The 19064-nt window shown below is 35.5% G+C and overlaps 2 protein-coding genes across 2 annotated transcripts in view; both read right to left on the reverse strand.

The window, feature by feature from the left end:
• Nucleotides 1–10134, reverse strand: part of LOC128991588 (histone-lysine N-methyltransferase trithorax-like) — a 30420-nt gene extending 20286 nt beyond the window's left edge. Inside the window, exons 1-9 of the mRNA XM_054414602.1 lie at nt 9924–10134; nt 6867–7422; nt 5241–5420; nt 4658–4861; nt 3750–3940; nt 2327–2498; nt 1448–1651; nt 508–601; nt 197–302 (exon numbers count right to left, since the gene is read on the reverse strand). Of these exons, the coding sequence (XP_054270577.1) occupies nt 197–302; nt 508–601; nt 1448–1651; nt 2327–2498; nt 3750–3940; nt 4658–4861; nt 5241–5420; nt 6867–7422; nt 9924–10112 (1896 nt within the window). The 5' untranslated portion in view covers nt 10113–10134. The remainder of the gene's footprint in view (nt 1–196; nt 303–507; nt 602–1447; nt 1652–2326; nt 2499–3749; nt 3941–4657; nt 4862–5240; nt 5421–6866; nt 7423–9923) is intronic.
• A 2120-nt stretch (nt 10135–12254) lies between these two features.
• Nucleotides 12255–18968, reverse strand: LOC128992642 (DNA-directed RNA polymerase II subunit RPB7). Its single transcript, XM_054416329.1, has 8 exons — nt 18831–18968; nt 17279–17388; nt 16853–17012; nt 16311–16361; nt 15760–15825; nt 14836–14907; nt 13623–13656; nt 12255–12361 (listed from the first exon to the last, which is right to left on the reverse strand). The coding sequence occupies exons 1-8, from the start codon at nt 18840–18842 to the stop codon at nt 12342–12344; spliced, it is 525 nt and encodes a 174-aa protein (XP_054272304.1). The 5' UTR covers nt 18843–18968; the 3' UTR covers nt 12255–12341.
• Between the last annotated feature and the right edge of the window lie 96 nt (nt 18969–19064).

Genomic DNA, 19064 nt, shown 5'->3' on the forward strand with positions numbered 1-19064 from the left:
ATGTTTCCAGACCAAGATGCCATTTGGCATCGGGCTATGAATTAATGATGCTATCTAACAAAAAAGTTAATGTTAGATAGGACCGTTCCCTTTCAATAGTTTAACAAATTCCACTAGCGTAGATTACACACAAAATAACACACACAACATTTCATGGACTATCACCAATATTACCAACTTTAGATTAACAACTTACAGTGGTTTTGGGGAGAGATTTATTCTTCGAACTTTCACTATCGTTGCAAGGTTGTCTAATCCTTGAACCTGACTCTGAACTCTTTCCATCCAGATCCTCAAGCGACCTGAAAGACAATAATTTTTTAAATGATTTTATTTATATCATAACACATAATGACAACAGAATGAAATTTTCACAGTGATGAATAAATCAAAATGATGTTTTAGTTGAAGACATTGTTCTGCACAAATCTTAAGCGATTTTATAATTTAAATTTATTTTGAGTAATTGAAATGCATAAGATTTTTAACAAGCACAATTTTTCCTACCGGCTGTTCCTGGAAAGATCAGACGTAACAGAAGCAGTTCCATCGTCAGTTGCTTTTCCTGAGTTGGTCTGTTTCGGTTTAGACGGTGATGTGTCTGAAATCAGAATAAATGGTGACGTTTTTTGGGATAAATTTGTATATTTCAATATTGTTACAAAGTCAGTTCCTGCTGAATTTAAAATGTTTGGATTCATATTTCTCTGAGGAATTATTATAATGAAGTAAAATTTTTTGTAACCTAGTAAATTCTGTAATAATTGGTTTTTAGGACATTTGAGTGTCATTTTTAAATCAAATTGAACATATTTACATTAGTGGTTATCAGAAGACTTGAAACAGTAGACTTTAAATATGTATTGGTTTATGTTCTGACCACAGAAACAGCTGATATTTCCAATAAAAACATGTTACCGCAGAATAAAGACCTAACGCAGAAACCTCACTGAGCCAGTTAAAACATGTTTGAATCTACTGTGATTTTTTTGTAAAGTACTTATAAATTTCACTTAAATATGATCAGCTGATAGTAACAGTGTAGTGATGTCAGTTCTCTTGCCTACCGCCCCACATCTGGTATATAGCCCGCACGCCAGTGACAAGAGCTCTCCAAGGTAAAGGTGTAGAAACTAGCAAATTGAAATACCTGTTTTTTACAGTTCAGTGAGAGTTCTGGGTTAGTTCTTTATGCTGTGATTTTCCCCATTAAGGTTTGTTGATGATTTGGCTTGGAATATGAAGTTATTGCACACGTTTTTAAGGGAAAGCGGCCCACCTGTCAAATATATTTGCATTCGCAAGGAATTAAATTTGTCTCTCTCACACTGAAGTCTGAGACACTAACCGCTAGATAACACCCCAAATTTAGTAGGTACTAATTATTACAAATTATTTATTAAAATGTTGAGAAAAGATGAGAAATGAAATAAACTAATCTCTCCACCTGTGAATGTAGCCACGGGTTGTCCCAACACGAGTGATGCACTTCTACAAACATGCTTGACTCTCGGCCCTTTCAATTTATGGAGCCTAACTAGCTTTTCTTCTCTTTTCCGTTGAATTCTGGAGAGCTTGTCTTCTTTCCCCTCTGGTTTGCCATCTTTATCTAGTTTAGGATGCAACCTTGGACGACCACGTGGCCTCTTTTCTGTAGTAAACAAATTGTCAGCATTATTTCTAATTTACTTTTACAGATTTTTAATGAATTTCCTTATAGGCTATATTTATATTGTAAGCATCAACATTATCTTAATGGTAAGATCTAGATATGGGACAGCTGTCATTTTTTGTTTCAGGGTCCCATGAAGCCAAAACGCAATTAATTCAAATTGTTTTCTAGGCCTTTCAAGACATACAGTAACAACTCAAACTTGTTTTAACATGTAGGAAACTTTCTCCAACTTGCCTATTATTTTATTATACTTCTCTTTACACAAAATATCTTAAATTCTGTTTTTTCAAAAAATGTTCATCAATTAAAAACTTAGGATAAAAGTTCAATTTATAAAATGAGCTTCATCATTTTCAAAAGGAAAGATCACCCAATATCAATAGGCAACATTGATAAACCTAAAGTGGATAGAACCCAACATCTTACCAAGTACTAATCTCCTGTTATATCTTGTTGCCATAAATGTAAAACTGGTACACAAATTCTTATTTTTTTGTTAAATACAATCAAATTTTCAATGTTGGTTCACAATAAATAAGTAGGTAGGTAGGGTAAAATTGCCTAATCATAAAATAATTTGTCACTAGCACATTAAAATTGTATGAACTTGTGATTTTGTCCCAAACCGAATAAAAACAGCATAAACCCTACCTTTAATCTCATGGTTTATCTTCCTGATAACTTTATTCACTGTCAGTCCAGGTTTTGTTTTCATTTTTGTATCTGCATCCTTTCTTGCTATAGTTCTTAAGGCCCTTTTTGTAATGATTTTAGCTATATCACCGTCGAGTTTTCTTTTTCGGTCCATTTCAATCTTTGGTTTCTGAAATAAATAAAAATAATTATTGAAAGGAAAGCAAGCAAGCATTTATTAGGCCTATAGGCAATAAAAACTGTTTGATGGTAATTGAATTCTAAGTAAGAATTAGCTTTATTGATACAACTAGACATTCCATCCCCATGTTAAAGTTGCCACCAGTTTTTGTATCGAAATCGTGGTAGTTAATTTGAGCCACCAACAGATTGGGCTGATCTTACTAATGTCTGACGAATATACAAGAACCTTTTTACCAAGCCAAACTCATGGACCTTACTCTGAGCTATAGCTAATTGTCATGACCCATCAAATACATCAGAAACGAAAAATATCAGGAAGAAAATATAATTTCAGTTAGTCACTAGAGCATTCTGTCACTGGCTCACACAACTTTGTTCTCTTTTAATAAAAATTGGCGACAGCAGGTCCATATAGATGGGATGTCTACTTCAGTGTCCAATAGACAATGGTTAGTAATAGCTGTGTTAAACAACAAGCAGATTCTAGAAAATTGAACTTAACTTGATGCCTTTACTTAAGTTTAAAATTTAACTATTGATGTGAGAAACTAACCTCAATGGTTACAATTTTTAGACGGAATTTACAATCAGTTTGCTAACACATCAATATCAATAAAGGGACATAATTTAAAATCTTTGGCAATCATTTCCGAATAACAGGATCTTAGATTAAGTTATATCTTTCACAAATAAACGTAAATTACCTATGCAATTCTTTTAGATAAACTCAAATTTCTGGAACAATAGTAAAATACTATATATTCCAAATCTGAAGAAATTGACTAACCCAAACTGCAAAATCTGGTTGTTGGAAACGTAACAAATATAAACCTCCAGTGAGAGTAAGCCTACAACTCATAGCATTGTACTCTGTTGATTGATAAGAGCAGGTCGACATTTAATAATTACACATTTTAAATTTCCTTTCACTTTTCTATACATACTGTAACATGTACGGTAAAACTCTTGTCTGAACTCTAATCATGGATAATCTCTAGAATAAAAATAATAAATCACCCTGAAAAAAACAAATAAATTGCAATTACAGTTTACGGTAATCAGTTACATAGTTTAATGTTTGCCAATTTCGCCATCACGAGTCTACTGTAGAGTTGTATTGATTGGTGGGCTATGAGTGTCATCTGCCTACTGGCAATTCCTATTCTTGAAAAATCCAACCATCCAGATGGGGTCGGTTTCAGTTGATCAAGATAAATTGAGTTCTACTGAGTATTACCTGTAGACTGACCACTTCAGACGAGTCGTCCTCTCTCATGTATCGTGGTAGCCACTCTGACAGTGGTCTGGCGAGCTCATGAGGCATGCGGTAGGTTTGGAGACAGGTTTTGAGCCAACACGCTTTACATCGCTGACCATTATAAGCTCCCGTCCCAGGGTCCTTTACGTAATGAGGCAGATAGCAATGGCCTGTTGGATTGTGAATGCGATTAGTGTATGAAATACATGAGTAGTCACAAGTCATATGAAATCAGGCAATTAAGTGTCACCAGGTACATAATAAAACCAGAATACACAATAAAACAATTTGTAAGGATTTTTAATGTTTACAACCCAGATAGTTGCACGCTGTCGCAACAATAAACTTAAATGTATCTAACATACTGTTATTTTTTTTTAATCTTCATTTACCTTTAATCACCTTTCTGTTTGAGTTGGGGACCTCAAACAGAAATCATTCAATCACTTATATCATGTAGTTTGAAACATAATTGTATTCAACACTTATGACAAGACACTCTTTATAAGATGCTAAAGTTAACAATAACTTGGCCTATCACTATCAGTTTGTTTTGGTTAAGAGGTGACTATTGAACACAGGCCTATTGTTAGTTACTGTCAGCAGCAACCTCTATCGAGTGGTTTGATTCAACCATTTAAACATTTCCTTTTAAACCGGATACTAACACAGGAATGAATATGTAACTCACAGCTTAACATGATTTTACTCACAAGTGTCTTCAGCAGTTGCGTTTTGGAAACGTATTCACTCTATATTGTATAGGTAACAATATTACACACTAAACATATTGTACAAGTAGTACATTTAGCCTACCATTTAATACTTTTCAATGAAATGGCAACCATACAAAGTAGGTATTTTAAGCCAAGGATGAATTTACCCACCCGTTCCTGATTTGCATGATAATCTTTCAGCAGTGTTGACGTCTGAGTTCTTCCGAATCCATAGGGCATTCATTATTCTCGATATAAACTTTCTACAAGGTTCACAGCTGAAGATGCCAAACTTGCGAGCTTGTTTCAAGTAGCGATAGAATCTGATGGCTCCACACACGCCACAAACCACTTTCTGCGGGATCAAAGGACCTCCTGGAACCACAAAATCGTATTTAATATGACTTCATCTCTGAATTTACCAAACTAAGATCAGCTGTGTCTTCAGCAAAGATCAATGGTTAAAGCCCAATGATTAGTTACAGATAAGTCCAATTCAAATTTCCAAACGATTGAAAAGCTAATGACTAAACTTATTTGATGAACCGGCAAATTCTGTTAAGCAACCACTAGACCCATAACTTCTCAGCTATCCAGTTACTGTAATAGGCTAAAACCTAAACACATTTAGAACTATTCAGAATCCACATCAAGTTTTGACAATAACATAAATTGTGTCCTGTTAAAAAATACTGTGTTTTTCACTTTTACAAACTGATGATTGTGATTGTATAGGTAAAAGTGATATAAATACCTGCAGAAAAAGGACCTTTGATGGCAGGAGCTTCAGGCTCATTGACCTTGAGTTTGGCCTTACGCAGGATAACTTTGGAGCGAGCACGAGGCTGGAAGTCCTCATCCTTCACACTGGAGCCTGCAGTGCTCACAGACGAACTCCAACCACTAATGCTCTCCGCGTCACTAGACTCTCCGACTGTAACAGACGATAAGAGTTAGTCCTACACCTGCGAGCCTAGGCTACATCGAGGACACTCAATCCCCAGACCAAAAATATCCATTGAATAACCGCTGACAGTTACTATGCTAGCAGTATGAAGTGGAATAATGAAAGTTTGCGTTTCATTTCTTATTTTAATAAAATTTTAAATTGGAGCATCCTGTGACTGTAAGGTACCTCTTCTGCTGCATAGCTACGTTTCTATCGCACCACCTGAAGAAAATGATTAACTATTTTCACTGAAACCATGTTGATATCATCGGGGATATATATATTTTTGGAGGAACAGCATCCCTTAAAAAACGGTTGAGCTCTCTTCCAAAAAGTATTACCTTGGCAACTTTACAAGGCATCAAAGGAGATTCTCTATACATACAATTTATGTCAACGCTCACCCTTGTAAAATAACTGGGAGTATTATAATCAAATTGAACATTTATTTACATTCATATTAAGTTAATCACTAGACTATTTTTTATTTATCAGGATTGTGTAACCTAAAAATGTGCCTATATAAACATAGCCTAACCAGCTTGCCTCCTAAAACCTGAACACTAGGCAAAGTTTCCACTAGTTTTATTTCTTAAATAGATTCAAAACATCAAGTTCTACTCAGAACGAAGCTCAACAAGTAGGCCTACTTATTAAGTAAAGTTTTAAAGGTGTATCCTATAGCCTTAATATTGATTTACACATCCAGAGTTTCATCAAAATCGGAAAATCATTTAACTTCGGGCCTGGGTGAAAACAAATTAAATACAGTAGGGGTTTTGACTTCTGGGGACCAAAAAACAAAAAAGTTGCCAACAGTGGTCCTGGAACTAGGTATTTCAATGACGAATTACAAGAAATAGCTAGGGTGAAGTGGGGTAAGTGGAACCAGGTTTTAGCATACGGTAGTTCAACTTTGACCTTACATTGCTCAGGTAATACAACAAGGTCCAGAGAACACAATAGGATGGCAATTGTAAAGCTGAAACTTCTCATACGGTATCAGTTGATTGATAAGCAGAGGTATTATGAAACCCAGAGTAATGTTGGATACGTTACTGTTAAGAGGCCATGATGAACACTTGCCCCCTGGTTCCACTTACCCCACTTCATCCTACTGTTAGTTAGGCCTACCCTATAGGAAAATTTGAGAAAAAATGCATTATATATAACCAACTAGCAACTTGTTGGACCTTATTACACTTGGTACACAAAAATAAACAATTATAATACAAACGTAAGACCATAAGATTACATCATGTAGGCTATCATAGGCCTAGTAAATAACAACTTAGTGACATAAAAAACAGCGTTCATAATCCAAGCTTTTTAACCTAAATAACTTTAGCCAGAACTAAAAACATAAATTAACTAATAATAAGGCCTATCCTACCTGCAGGCAGGAAAATAAAATTGAGCAAGCAAACTTACGTTTCTTCCCAGTCGAAGAGCTGGAGGAATCATCGTCAGTAGTATCGACAGAAACTCTCAATTTCTTTACTCTGATACCTTCACTGGAGTCATGAGAACTTGTATCATCGTCGATGTCTCTGAATCTCTTGTTGGGCTTGATAACTCTGGACGAGTGGGCACTACGCACTGGCAACACAAATTTTCTCGCAATACTCCTCATAGGATTGGGGCTTCCACTGGGAGTTTCTCCATTTCTTCCTGGACACTTAACAGCTTTCTGCATTTGATGTTTGAGAGTTTTCTTCCTGAGTATATTCTCGTTTGAAGAAGGCTTTGGCACATGTTTTACATCTTCACTCTTGCAAACTTGCTTATTGATTGCACCACTAGGCCTACTTTGAGAAGTTCCTCCGAAAGGAGATGACAAAGGTATTGTCCGTTGTTTACCAACCATGAATGGGTTGAACAAAACTCCCCGTGCTTTGTGTTCATTTTCTACTTGTCGTCTTCTGATAGAACATTTATCTGCAGCAAATTTTATCTCGTGTGGACTGAATCCGTGAAATGGAGGACTCTAGAAAATAATAATATACTGGTATTATAGGTTCCAAGACTTTTCAATGGACATAGAAAATTCATTTAGGATAATAATCATAAATGTGTGTGTTGGCTTAAGTTAATAAGCGTAAGTTATGGTCTTGTTTATTTTTTCAATGAGATAATTTATCCTCAGAGTTAGGTGATTTAGGAATTAGATAATGCACTCACCTCTGGGACTTTGATTTTACAGTAACTATGATTTAACTTATATCTAACTTAACTTACAAACATTTTTGATTAAGTTACAGTGATAAAATATTTTCTACTGCCACCTAAACTTCATCTTATGACTTAAACATGATCAGGAAAGCCTATAGGTACTTAAGCCAAGTTATCTGCAGACATGGCAACTGTGAACAAAGCAACATAAAAATTAAGAAAACATCTTGACTTTATTGTATAAAATCAAATTTAAACGCTAAATTAGGCCTAGCAGTTATTCCTTAAAATTCCACTCACTTGAGAATTCAAAGCTTAGTAAATTAAGTTTAGGCCCTAGTCTATATTGATTTGTATTAGGTACGTATGTCTGAGTTTTATACGTGTAAACTATATTTGGTATTTTTGTATTATCCGGAGGTCACCCTTATACAGCACACTGCTCGGTTATGTTAGGTCGAGTTATCATAAATATGTTTGTAGGACTTTCCTCGTAATTGTTATGAATCAAGCGATACCAGATGAGTCATACTTTCACACACCAAATCCCCTCCAAGTGGGCCAAGGTCAGGTCATTGATCGGAGCGTGCGCATCACCTGTCACCGCCTATATCTGGATCAGTGTCCTGCCTGAGGGATGACTCATCTGGTATCATTCAATTCATAATGAAACGACGAAAGTCCTACAAACTCATAACCGCATACATAAACATAAACACATAGACCCAACAAAACATAACCGCCGCATCACGCTATACCTACTTGGCGGAGTAAATGAGCCAGCTGGTAGCGGCGACGCATTCAACTCAATCCTCGCCGACATTGCTGCCTTCTGGGAGGTAGAACTCAAAAGTCGATAATTGTAGGCCTAAACTTAATTGTGTCAAAATTTTACAGTAAGTCAATTAAATTATGTTCCTTCCAATTATGTAGCTAGTTTGGTCTCGAGTTAAAAAAATCTGTCTTTAATAATATAAAAGTGGCCTCCTGGTAATACAAAAATACCTTAAGTTATGTTTAGATTCAGAAGCCTACGATGGACATGATTTTAAGTTAGGCCTAAGTTAAATTTTAGGTTATATGTTACTTAAACTGTAAACCTAGGACTTTTAGTTGGGTAGCTATAGTGGTCATAGTAAGTAGCCTACTTGCCTGAAACGGTAATCAAAAGGTCATCAGTTTGATCCTGATGAAAGTTAAATATGGGCTTGTAAAATAGCGTAAACCTACCCTACAACATATTAAACTTACTACTGAATTGGTAGGTAGCTTTCGGATGGAATAATTAGACCCAGCAGTCCTTGATAGCCTAAATTAGGCTTTAAATAAATGGCACTGGTTAATGGAACCACTTGTCTAGGTAAAAAAAAAACCAAAAGAAACAAACCCCCTCCCCTCATACTACACTCATACTTTGGTTTTAAAATAACGGCTGCACTTTACTTTAGATCCTACACTCATTTGAATGAAAATATCGATTATTCGATTGTTTCATTCGATATATCGTTTGGTTAGTTAGGTTAGGTTAACCTTACCTAACTAACCAAACGATATATCGAATGAAACAATCGATATATCGATCGATATTTTTATTCGAAAGAGTGTAGGACCGCATTGATGTTTGGCACACTAAGTATGCCTACCTTAAATAGGTGAGAGTTATTTTGGCTGCACTTTACTTTAGGTCCTACACTCATTTGAATGAAAATATCGATTATTCGATTGTTTCATTCGATATATCGTTTGGTTAGTTAGGCCTAGGTTAGGTTAACCTTACCTAACTCACCAAACGATATATCGAATGAAACAATCGATATATCGATTGATATTTTTATTCGAAAGAGTGTAGGGCCTACAGTAAAGTGCAGCCAAAATAACTCTCACCTATTTAAGGTACGGTAGGCATACTTAGTGTGCCAAACATCAATGCGGTAGCTATCAAGCTATGCTAAGGTAATACTATTGCAAAAACTATGCCTACCAACCATGGATAATGACACAAGCTTTAGATTAGCAAGTTAAGTTAATTGCATCATTGGCTAACCTAAAATATTGATCAGAGGCCAAGGCATTATATTAGATCCCAACAAATTAACTTCTTCTAGGCACTTTACGGTAAAATGAACAGTATTTCACTTTAAGTCTTTTCAAAACCGAAGCCAGATCCTTGAAAGCTCTGGTTTCGTTTGGCTGATGTAAACAAAACAATGTCATCCATGTTGCAAAGTTTAACTACTTACTAGCCCAATTGTGTAAGTGAAGCCTATGTAAAAATTATTTTATAAAAGCTTAGCACCAAATAGTAAATCTACTAACCTGAGATTCGTCTTCACGACCAAAAATGAATCGAAATATAGCCAAACCAAGACAGATTTCTTTCGCTGCCTTTGTAAATTCGTTATCCTCCACTGGGGTAGTATCCGATGTAGGTCTAAACGCACTTACAAGTTTTCGACCAGAGCCTGCCAGTTTGGCTGGCTTTCCTGGCTGCCTACTTTTAGTCATGATTAACTAAATGATTATTATTGTTTCAAAACAATCGCTATACATGACAAAGAAAATCGTAAGTACATCGTAGTAAAATATATTACAAGGACATAAACACGACATTACGCTAGACGTCTCAAATAAGTCATCGTTGTCAGGCTGTCCAACTGTTTAGCTAGTAAGCTGAAATCGCGGGAAACAATCTGCTGCCAATTAGATCTTCTCATACTCTCCTTCCCATTGCGTTAGATGAACACTGTAACAAAACCTTACTGAAGTATAATATATGCTCTCATTAAAAAATGACCATCAGTATTCGTGTGGACCATCCCCAGCATAATATAAAATTCGTATTTGCCTAAATTAATTGAATGACCAAGGTAAGCTGGGTACAGTTTCGAATGATCGAAAAACTACTAACTGAGATCCTCCTACTAACTAACTAAGTGACCTTGGGCAAATGCTATAACAAAACAGAACTGAACCCAGCTGTCCTCGATTGACTTTCAACATTGACTATACACAGCTTTCAACTAATGGTCCTGGCTAATTAAACAGCAAACATTAATCTAACTACATTTTATAACCATCTTGCATTTATCCAGCTTAAAATAGCACCCCAGAGTGTTGCAATGTGTATCAAAGAATTGAATTAAATTGGACTTAAAGAGCATTGAAGAGATGATTAATCTTGGCATGGTCGGTGACTGTGTATATAGATACTGGAATTTGTTAATGTGACAGGAAAGGTTCTGCCAGTGCAAGTGTTGATTCTATTAGGACTTCATTACTCCTTTTCTAGATTAGGAAACAATTCATCTCAAACTCAAACAGGAATATGAGGAGGGTGAAAAAAGTCATGAGGTTGCGATGTGTATTTTGTCTCTGCCGTTGTGATCTTATGACACGACATTCTGTACTTACTTCCCTTGAATGTGATTTCACAGTTATGACAACTAAATCCCTTGATTTTAGATTCTGTAAATAGACTACTTCTTATCCAATTGTAAAATCTGGAACATGCTTTGAATGGAAATAGGGAAGTAGTCTCATTATTGTTCTAAAATTCTATTACCATAGACAACAAGAATTAAATATAGACCGTCAGCCGTTATGCGGTTACCATAGGTTCTGGCGCACAACGCTGGGAGCGCCATGTAGTTACGGTCTACGCGCTACGTAACCACACGGCGTTCCCAGCGGTGTAAAAAATCCGGCTATTTTTTTTAAAATCCGATTTTCTCTTATTTCATGGTTTTTCCAATAGGATAATAACATAAAACTTCTGAACTGTAATTTTTACAGGAATGTGAGTTCTTCCATTTTGTTTATAATTTAAAGGGCTACAACATACTAAATTTTTATCAAAACCGTCCAGGCCATTTTTGAGAAAATTTGATTTTTCAGTTTTTTATGGGAAAATCACCATTAAAAATCAAAATTTCAAAAAAATCCTGGAAATACCATGGGTTAGTAACTACTTACCAAGTTTCAACAAAATTGAACCACAGGTGTGGTCTATAGCTCTGTACACATCCACACACACATGGACAGACGTCACTTCGAAAACCACTTTTTTGGGTTCAGGAGGACCCAAAACTGATGTATCCACTCAAAACTCTAACTCCAACATTTTGAAGAAAACAATATTTTCTCCATATAATATGTATAGGGGGAGAAAGTAAAAAGAATAGTTGTGTAAGCCAGTCTCATAATAAGGTAGTGACTAAAAATATAGGTACCTTAATTTTTGTTGCTGACCAACTTTATGGGTCTTAGTCTTAGTTGCTATAGCTCGCGAAAAGTCATTCCACTAGTTTGTCATGACAAAAAGGTTTGTGTATTTAACAGAAATTAGTAATTTAGATAAGCACAATCTGTCACAATTTTGTTTAGAATCAATATTCAAAGCTAATATTTTCTAGCTTGTAATAGTCAAAGCTTGTACAATATATAAGTATATAAATAATTACAACAGCTGATCATGTTAAACAATTCATTATTGTAAAACTAAACATTGTTTATTTATGGTTCTTCTTCTTCTTGTTAACATGGCTTATTCATTTTCTCTCTTAATTTTTCATTAATTATACACATACACTCTACAGGTTGAAGAATTAGCTCAAAATGGTTAAACAAGATGGTGAGAGGAGAAATAAATTCAAAGAATTGTTTGGTAAAAAATAGTTGTATTGTAAAATAATGCATCCAGTTGAGATTGATCAGTACAGCTGTTTTTGGCCCATCTTAGCTGTTGCACACCAACCCTAAAAATATATAAAAATAAAAAATAAGATCATAAAATGAAATAAATGTTAGCATTGACAAAAAGAATTAAATATAGACTGTCAGCCGTGCTACGGTTACCATGGTTACCATAGGTTCTGGCGCACACCGCTTGGAGCGCCGTGTAGTTTCTTGCTAACTACACAGCGCTCCAAGCGGTGTGCGCCAGAATCAATGGTAACCGCAGCACAGCTGACGGTATATATTTAATTCCTTTTGTCTATGATGTTAGTTATGTGTAAAATTATGTCTTGAGGATATTGACTACATTTTTACCAGCATTATTGAAGGAAAATTTCACTACCATAGTTCGGCCGCTTAGAAAGCGACCTCCTCCAGCATTGGTTTAGCATTAGTGCGCAGGTCGTTTTCTAAGCGGCCGAACTATAATTATATCATTCGTTAATTTAAACATAAAGAAGGCAGAAAGGGTTAGATTAATAATAATTACTAGTGCCTTTTGCTCGAATTCGAGCAATTGCAAAATATTAAAGGTGCTATATAAAAACGAATAACAGTCATAATTTCCGATGTCTTAAAAGAGTCAACTCAAAGATAATGTACCGGTAATCAATCACTCCAACGAAACTGAAAACAAACTCATCCTGAAAACGAACGCTCTCCAGTTATGGAAACTAAAAACTAACTCACAATGAAAACGAACGCTCTCGTATGTATCATGTGTTTACTATGAACAGCTGTAATAAGTACAAATTATTCGTCTATTTAAGTAAACAAAATCTTTTCTTCATAAGAAATACATTGGGATTTTGATGGCCTTTGGGACAAAGCCCGAGGACTTTTATTACAGGAATTGGTGAAAGACAATTGGGGCGTCTACACAAAAAATGCTTAATTTTGACACATCGTTTGTACAGTATTATAAGGATTATTATGTATGTAAACTGAGACTGTTTAATTGTCTAATGTGCAAAAGATTTCAGCAAAATCACAAAAAATACTTGTTATTTAACAACTGAAGCAAAGAAGTATTTGAATTTATAGTGATAATCTTAACGTAAAAGTATGAATTATGAGCTCTTAAGTAATAGTCATCAGCTAGAATTTAATAGAATACTGTATCCAAAATAACCACCAAGGATACTGATACTACTTGTATGCTTTTGAAATTTTACATAAATACCATGAATTAACTTGTATTTAGATTTTTATAAACTAAAATCTTAAGTGATTTACTCTCAAGGTTTTTGGGACAACTCGAATAGAGATTCATATACTTACCAAGGTAATCATCCATCAAGGTTCCAATGGCAAACTGAAAAAGAGATTTTAATGTAATTAAGTAATTTTTTAATGTTTTACACAAAAAGTGAGTGGGTATGATGAATGCATTCCATAGGGCCATTCACAAGGCTACTGTTGGCTACCACTTGTAATTGCCTCTGGTTACCGGCCGGGAAACTGCAGTTGATGGTACAGGCAACTGACTCCACCGATAGCCCCCGTACAACTAGTTTTGAGAAGATGCTGACGAGCAATGAACATCTTCTCCTTCTCGCGTTACTAATCGAGAAAATAAGGCGAAGACACAGGCGTATGTTCCATGTCCATCCAATTCTAACCTCCAGGAAGGACAATGGCCTTTATTTAACGCTTGAAAAACTGTGTGCCGACAAAAAAGGTTTTTTTAAACTATATCCGGATGTCCAAAAAGTCAATTGATGAACTTTTAAGTTATACAAATCTGTTTTAATGCTGGTTATGACGGTGTTTTAACACAAACACAACACAAACCAAACATAACACAAAACCACTCCACAACTAGCACAAGTGCGTCTGCCTCTGCACGTAAACTGTCTTACCCCAGTATAGTTTATGCGCACGGTTCCGTGGTGGCGGCCAGTAGTGGCTTCGTCTGAAGGCTCCCATTTAATTCAATGCCCGGCAACGAGTTACTGCCACTGCGGTTGCCAGTTAGCAATTGTGCGAGGAGCCACTGTCCTGTGAAAGGGCTCATAGGCAGCTCCTAACTGGTGGGAGAAATGGATATGATATTGTATTTTATAATCACCCATTTTTGGTTCTGCAGTGAGCGTCAAATCATGCTATATAACATCGTGTCAATTCAGCAGGGATTATTTAGTTAATACACCTCATAATACTCTTATTCAATATTGTTTGGCATATCAGGTTGAGGGAGTAACATGTAGCACCAAGGTTTATGTTTGAAGGATTTTGGTTAGGATAACAGACTTTCTTGAATCGAAAGGAGTTAACTCTGGCACAAGAAACAAATCAACAATGACATGTTCTATACATAGAGTAATTTTTGTGTGCTTCTTGTGCTGGTGTGAACTCTTTCCCGTTCAGTTACACCTGCTTTCCGCTAGTAAAATCATACTTATAAAATCATTAGAATGTTCATGAATCGACAAAAGTCACGTAAAACAGTAAGAATATGCAATTAATTTAATTGCAATATTTCAATACTCACAATTCCAGAAGCATCTACTCGAGTTCCTACTATTTTCAGTCTTATGTCATCATCTTCTTGAATAACAACATCCTGCACAACATAACAATAATGATAAATAATGATATACCTAAACAAATGTTAGTTGTAAAGTACAAAAATACTGAACATAACTCAAAACTGTTTGAAAAAAAATAACCAATCAATTTATTTTTTATTTGAGTAATGGTCTGAAACCAATTGTTATTTATGTATTTTGACCTCCTGAACAAGGCCCCACTAGAAAAACAGGCCATACTGCAGGATGCATGACGTCACACTACCGGTAGTGGATGGATTTCATTGATAAATTCATTGCCACCATTCCCATATGTTTTAGGTAAATAAACAAGCTGGCTGTTTGTAAGATTTTAATGGTAAGAGTTTAGTACAACTATCCACCACTGTGACGTAGTGTTGCGCTGTCCGTGCTGCAGCATGGCCTGTTTTTTCTAGTGGGGCCTTGTCCTGAACAGGAATAGTACTGCTACTTTAAGGTCATCTACATAATAAGACCACATGATTTATGTAATCTCCGTTCCTTCTAGTAGATTGAAATGTAGAATTGAAGTAGAAAATATTTATGCTCATGGACAGTTCAATCAATTTAGTTAAATACAATCAACGGCTTATAAACGAGCCTTCAATCTATGCTATAAAGAATGAATTGGCTCACAGTCTGTGGCAGAAAAAGGACAATGGCTCATTTACGAGCTGTTATTCCTGTTTGGAAGGATCTTACTATTGACAATCAGTAATCAATAAGTTAATTAATTATACTTTATTCTTTACTATGTAACTTCCATGGTGCTCGGTTAACACTATAATGAAATACTGTAAACAAAATCCTAAGGTTTGTACATTAATCAAAAATATCCTTTAATGACAGATAATTAGTATTTTTACCTCATCTTTTGACTTGTAACACGGAGGATTGAAGTTCGGACAGAACTGCATGTCTGCAGGGATTGACTGGAAACAGAATAAAAGTTAAAAATAACAAATACGGAAGGATAAAAAGTACTTAATTATCAACAGTAACAAGGAAAATGAAATGAAATGAAAAATTGTTAATTTACACAGACAAAGTTAGGGCCACATGGCCCTTTCTTACACTTAACCTGTAAAGGAAGTAGTCTAGATGCTAGTACAAAGTGCGACACTGGGTCAATGGTTTAAATGATCTACACACTTAAACAAACTTAATATTATCTTGAATCCTATGTGTTTGTCAGCAGCTTTAAGTTAGATGTCATTTGAAGAAGGGGAAATTTCCTATTGTATCACCGTTATGTTAATTAATTGTTAATGACATTATACATTCAACCTCTCAAACAAGAAACTGCTAAGAGGAGGAACAAAAATCTCAGTATAGGAAAAAAAGCTAATGCAATATAGCCTACAACCAATTGTTGCAATATCTCTGACATAAAAAATGAAAAATCTCAAAAACTTACATGATGGGAAATAAAACAGGAAAGTGGGCCAATTTCAGCAAACATTCCAACCTAAAAAAAAAATAGAATATTAAGTTTGCTATAATTTAATAAATATACACTGCTGTTACAACTACTACACTCAAAAAGCTTTAAATCCATCAATGAATCACTATAATACATAGAGAACAAACAGCAAAAAAATACAGCAATAACATCTGAACAGTGTTGTACAAACAGGGGTTTTTACATATGTATGTACATGTGACGTACAAAACAGTAGGCCTATGTATGGGTCGTAGGCAAATGTCTGTTTAAACCAAGCAAATCCAAGTAACAGTCTAAAGCACTGCAATTATTGTTTTTTCTATAAATTAACTTACGACTCAATAGATATCAGATGCTGCTTTCAGTAAAAAAACGGAATAGGCCCTAGGTCTAATAAAAATTATTCAAAACATAATATCCTTTTTTCATAAAAATAATCCACAAAAATACACTCCAGCAACAATTAATAATTTTAAAAACACAAATTCACTTGTCACAGACCAATTAGTACTTACTTTATTGACTTGGGTTACTACTCCATCGAGGACTTCGCCTTTAAAAGGTCTGAAAACAATGGCCTTGTATTTGACAGGATAGACGACAAAGCCCTGTCCAGGCTGGATAATACCTGCTCCAATACTGTCTATTGTTGTAACTGCGATGACAAACCCATATCTGGAACATTACAAGTCATAAAATGTCTTCAATAATCAATCAAATAATCAATAAGTAGGTACAGTTAGGCTTATACTCCAATAACTCCAATGTTTTATTTTTATTTTGTGTTTTTATGCCAGTGGCATTTTTTACATTTTGAAAGGGAACTGTCCAAACCCTGGTCTTGTTACAATCTAACGTCAATCATTTTTGGTAGAAAGATAGCATCATTAATTCATAGCCCTGGATTTAAATAAATGTGTAAGAAATAAACAGTGACTTACTTTCCTGTACAAGTACCTTCAACTTCTGTGTAGAGTTTCTGTTTCACTGTTTCATGGAGTTGAGGTCCAAAATAGCGTGGGTGAAGCAGGATCTCATGCTCAAGAGATATCTGAAATAATATGCAAGTAGGCTATATATATTTACACTTTTTTGTAAAAAGAATGTTTTTTTTTTTACACTTAAAGTCTCTATATCTTGTTTGAGACAGGAACACTACATCAGCGGATTGAAATAGGGTAGACAACATTCCTTTGCTGCACCACTTACTGATCGCTGTTAAGAAATCAGCCTGATGACTTAATGCAGAAGAAGTAGCAACCCATGGAGGGCAGGGAGAGTGATTTAACAGCTGCTGGAGAGTGGGACCGCTCGATTTTAGAGAGAGACGGATGAGCACTACTCTCCAGCCCCACAGTTGCAACCACTGAGCCTCAAAAACAACTGGACTGGGTAGCTGAGTGGTTATAGTGCTCGCCTACTATTCAAAAGGTCGCCGGTTCGATCCTGAGAAAAGTCAGTAGCTTTTTGATGGTTCGAAACTGGACCCAGCTGTTCCTGATCATTGGCCTTTAAATAAATGATCCTGGCTAATGAAACAGCTGATCTTAGTCAGTAACAAAGCTACACAGGTCATCACACACCATTCTACACTCATCCTTCGCTCATATTTGGGTTAAAATATGCACCTATGTGGCGTCCCCATCTTAATGATTGATAATTGATTCAAGCTCCTCCTCCCCATAAAGTAATTTACACAAAGTGCTTGCATCTCGGGGGTCTCGCAACTTCAAGTAGCTTAATGCTAAACTCAGGATTGACACGAGTCCCGATCTTGTCGGGACAGTCCCGACTCCAGACCCTTTAATCCATGTTTTTCCTGAGGGGAGGGAGCTCATCCCGATTTTCTTTTTCCTATCCAAAGGTGGCAACCCTTTTAAAACTTAATGACTAACATGCTGCCTAAATTCATCTTGTGTGTGTGAAAGTACGTCCTTTATCTTGCGACTATATAGTTATTACGCTACGCGGTCGTATTTTTCCGCAAAAAAGCCACCAATAGATTTTAACATGGGTGGTTTTTCATTTTAGGCCCCTTTTGTATGACCACAGTTCCTGGTATATGACCTTGATACTATTGTGTTCATGAACATGTCCTTTATCTTGTGAATATACCTATAGGTATTACGCTGTATTTTTTTGCTAAACTGCCAAATTTCTTTGACAAAACTTCGTTATTGGACTCCATCATATTTTCAAATATAAAAATATCAGTAACCAAACTTAGCCTGACCAAAAAGCTAACCAAATAAGTAGGATTGTAACAAACTTAGTTATTCAAGTCCTTGTATATATTAATATTGTTCTAATATAGGCATAAATATAAATAACCTATTGGGTCAAATGTTTTTTTATATTTTTATAAAGGACTGAATAGCCCAGGTCTAGACATTGAATCAATTAACTTAGCATAGGCCTAGGCCTACATGAGATAATTAGGTACATTGAAAACTCTTAGCCTATTTATCGGTGCCAATTTGCAAGCTTACTTACATGATAAAACATGCTAAATTATGTAGAGTTTTTGTTAGTTGTAATAAAATATATTCAAAAATCAAAATAAGGTAATTATTGACAAACGCTACGCTGACGCTAGACAGACAGACCGGCAGCCGATTAGGTTAAGTTTTATTGTTACTCCTTTTAGCGAATTTCCCTATAGGGAAGTAGCTATTACCGTAGGTGGCACGGTAAGACCTAGACCCGGGACCGATTTACTTTTTCATT

Source organism: Macrosteles quadrilineatus, unplaced genomic scaffold (genome assembly GCF_028750875.1).
Source record: "Macrosteles quadrilineatus isolate MER2022 unplaced genomic scaffold, UCM_ALF_1.0 Scaffold_4__1_contigs__length_99947679, whole genome shotgun sequence".
Taxonomy (NCBI): domain Eukaryota; kingdom Metazoa; phylum Arthropoda; class Insecta; order Hemiptera; family Cicadellidae; genus Macrosteles; species Macrosteles quadrilineatus.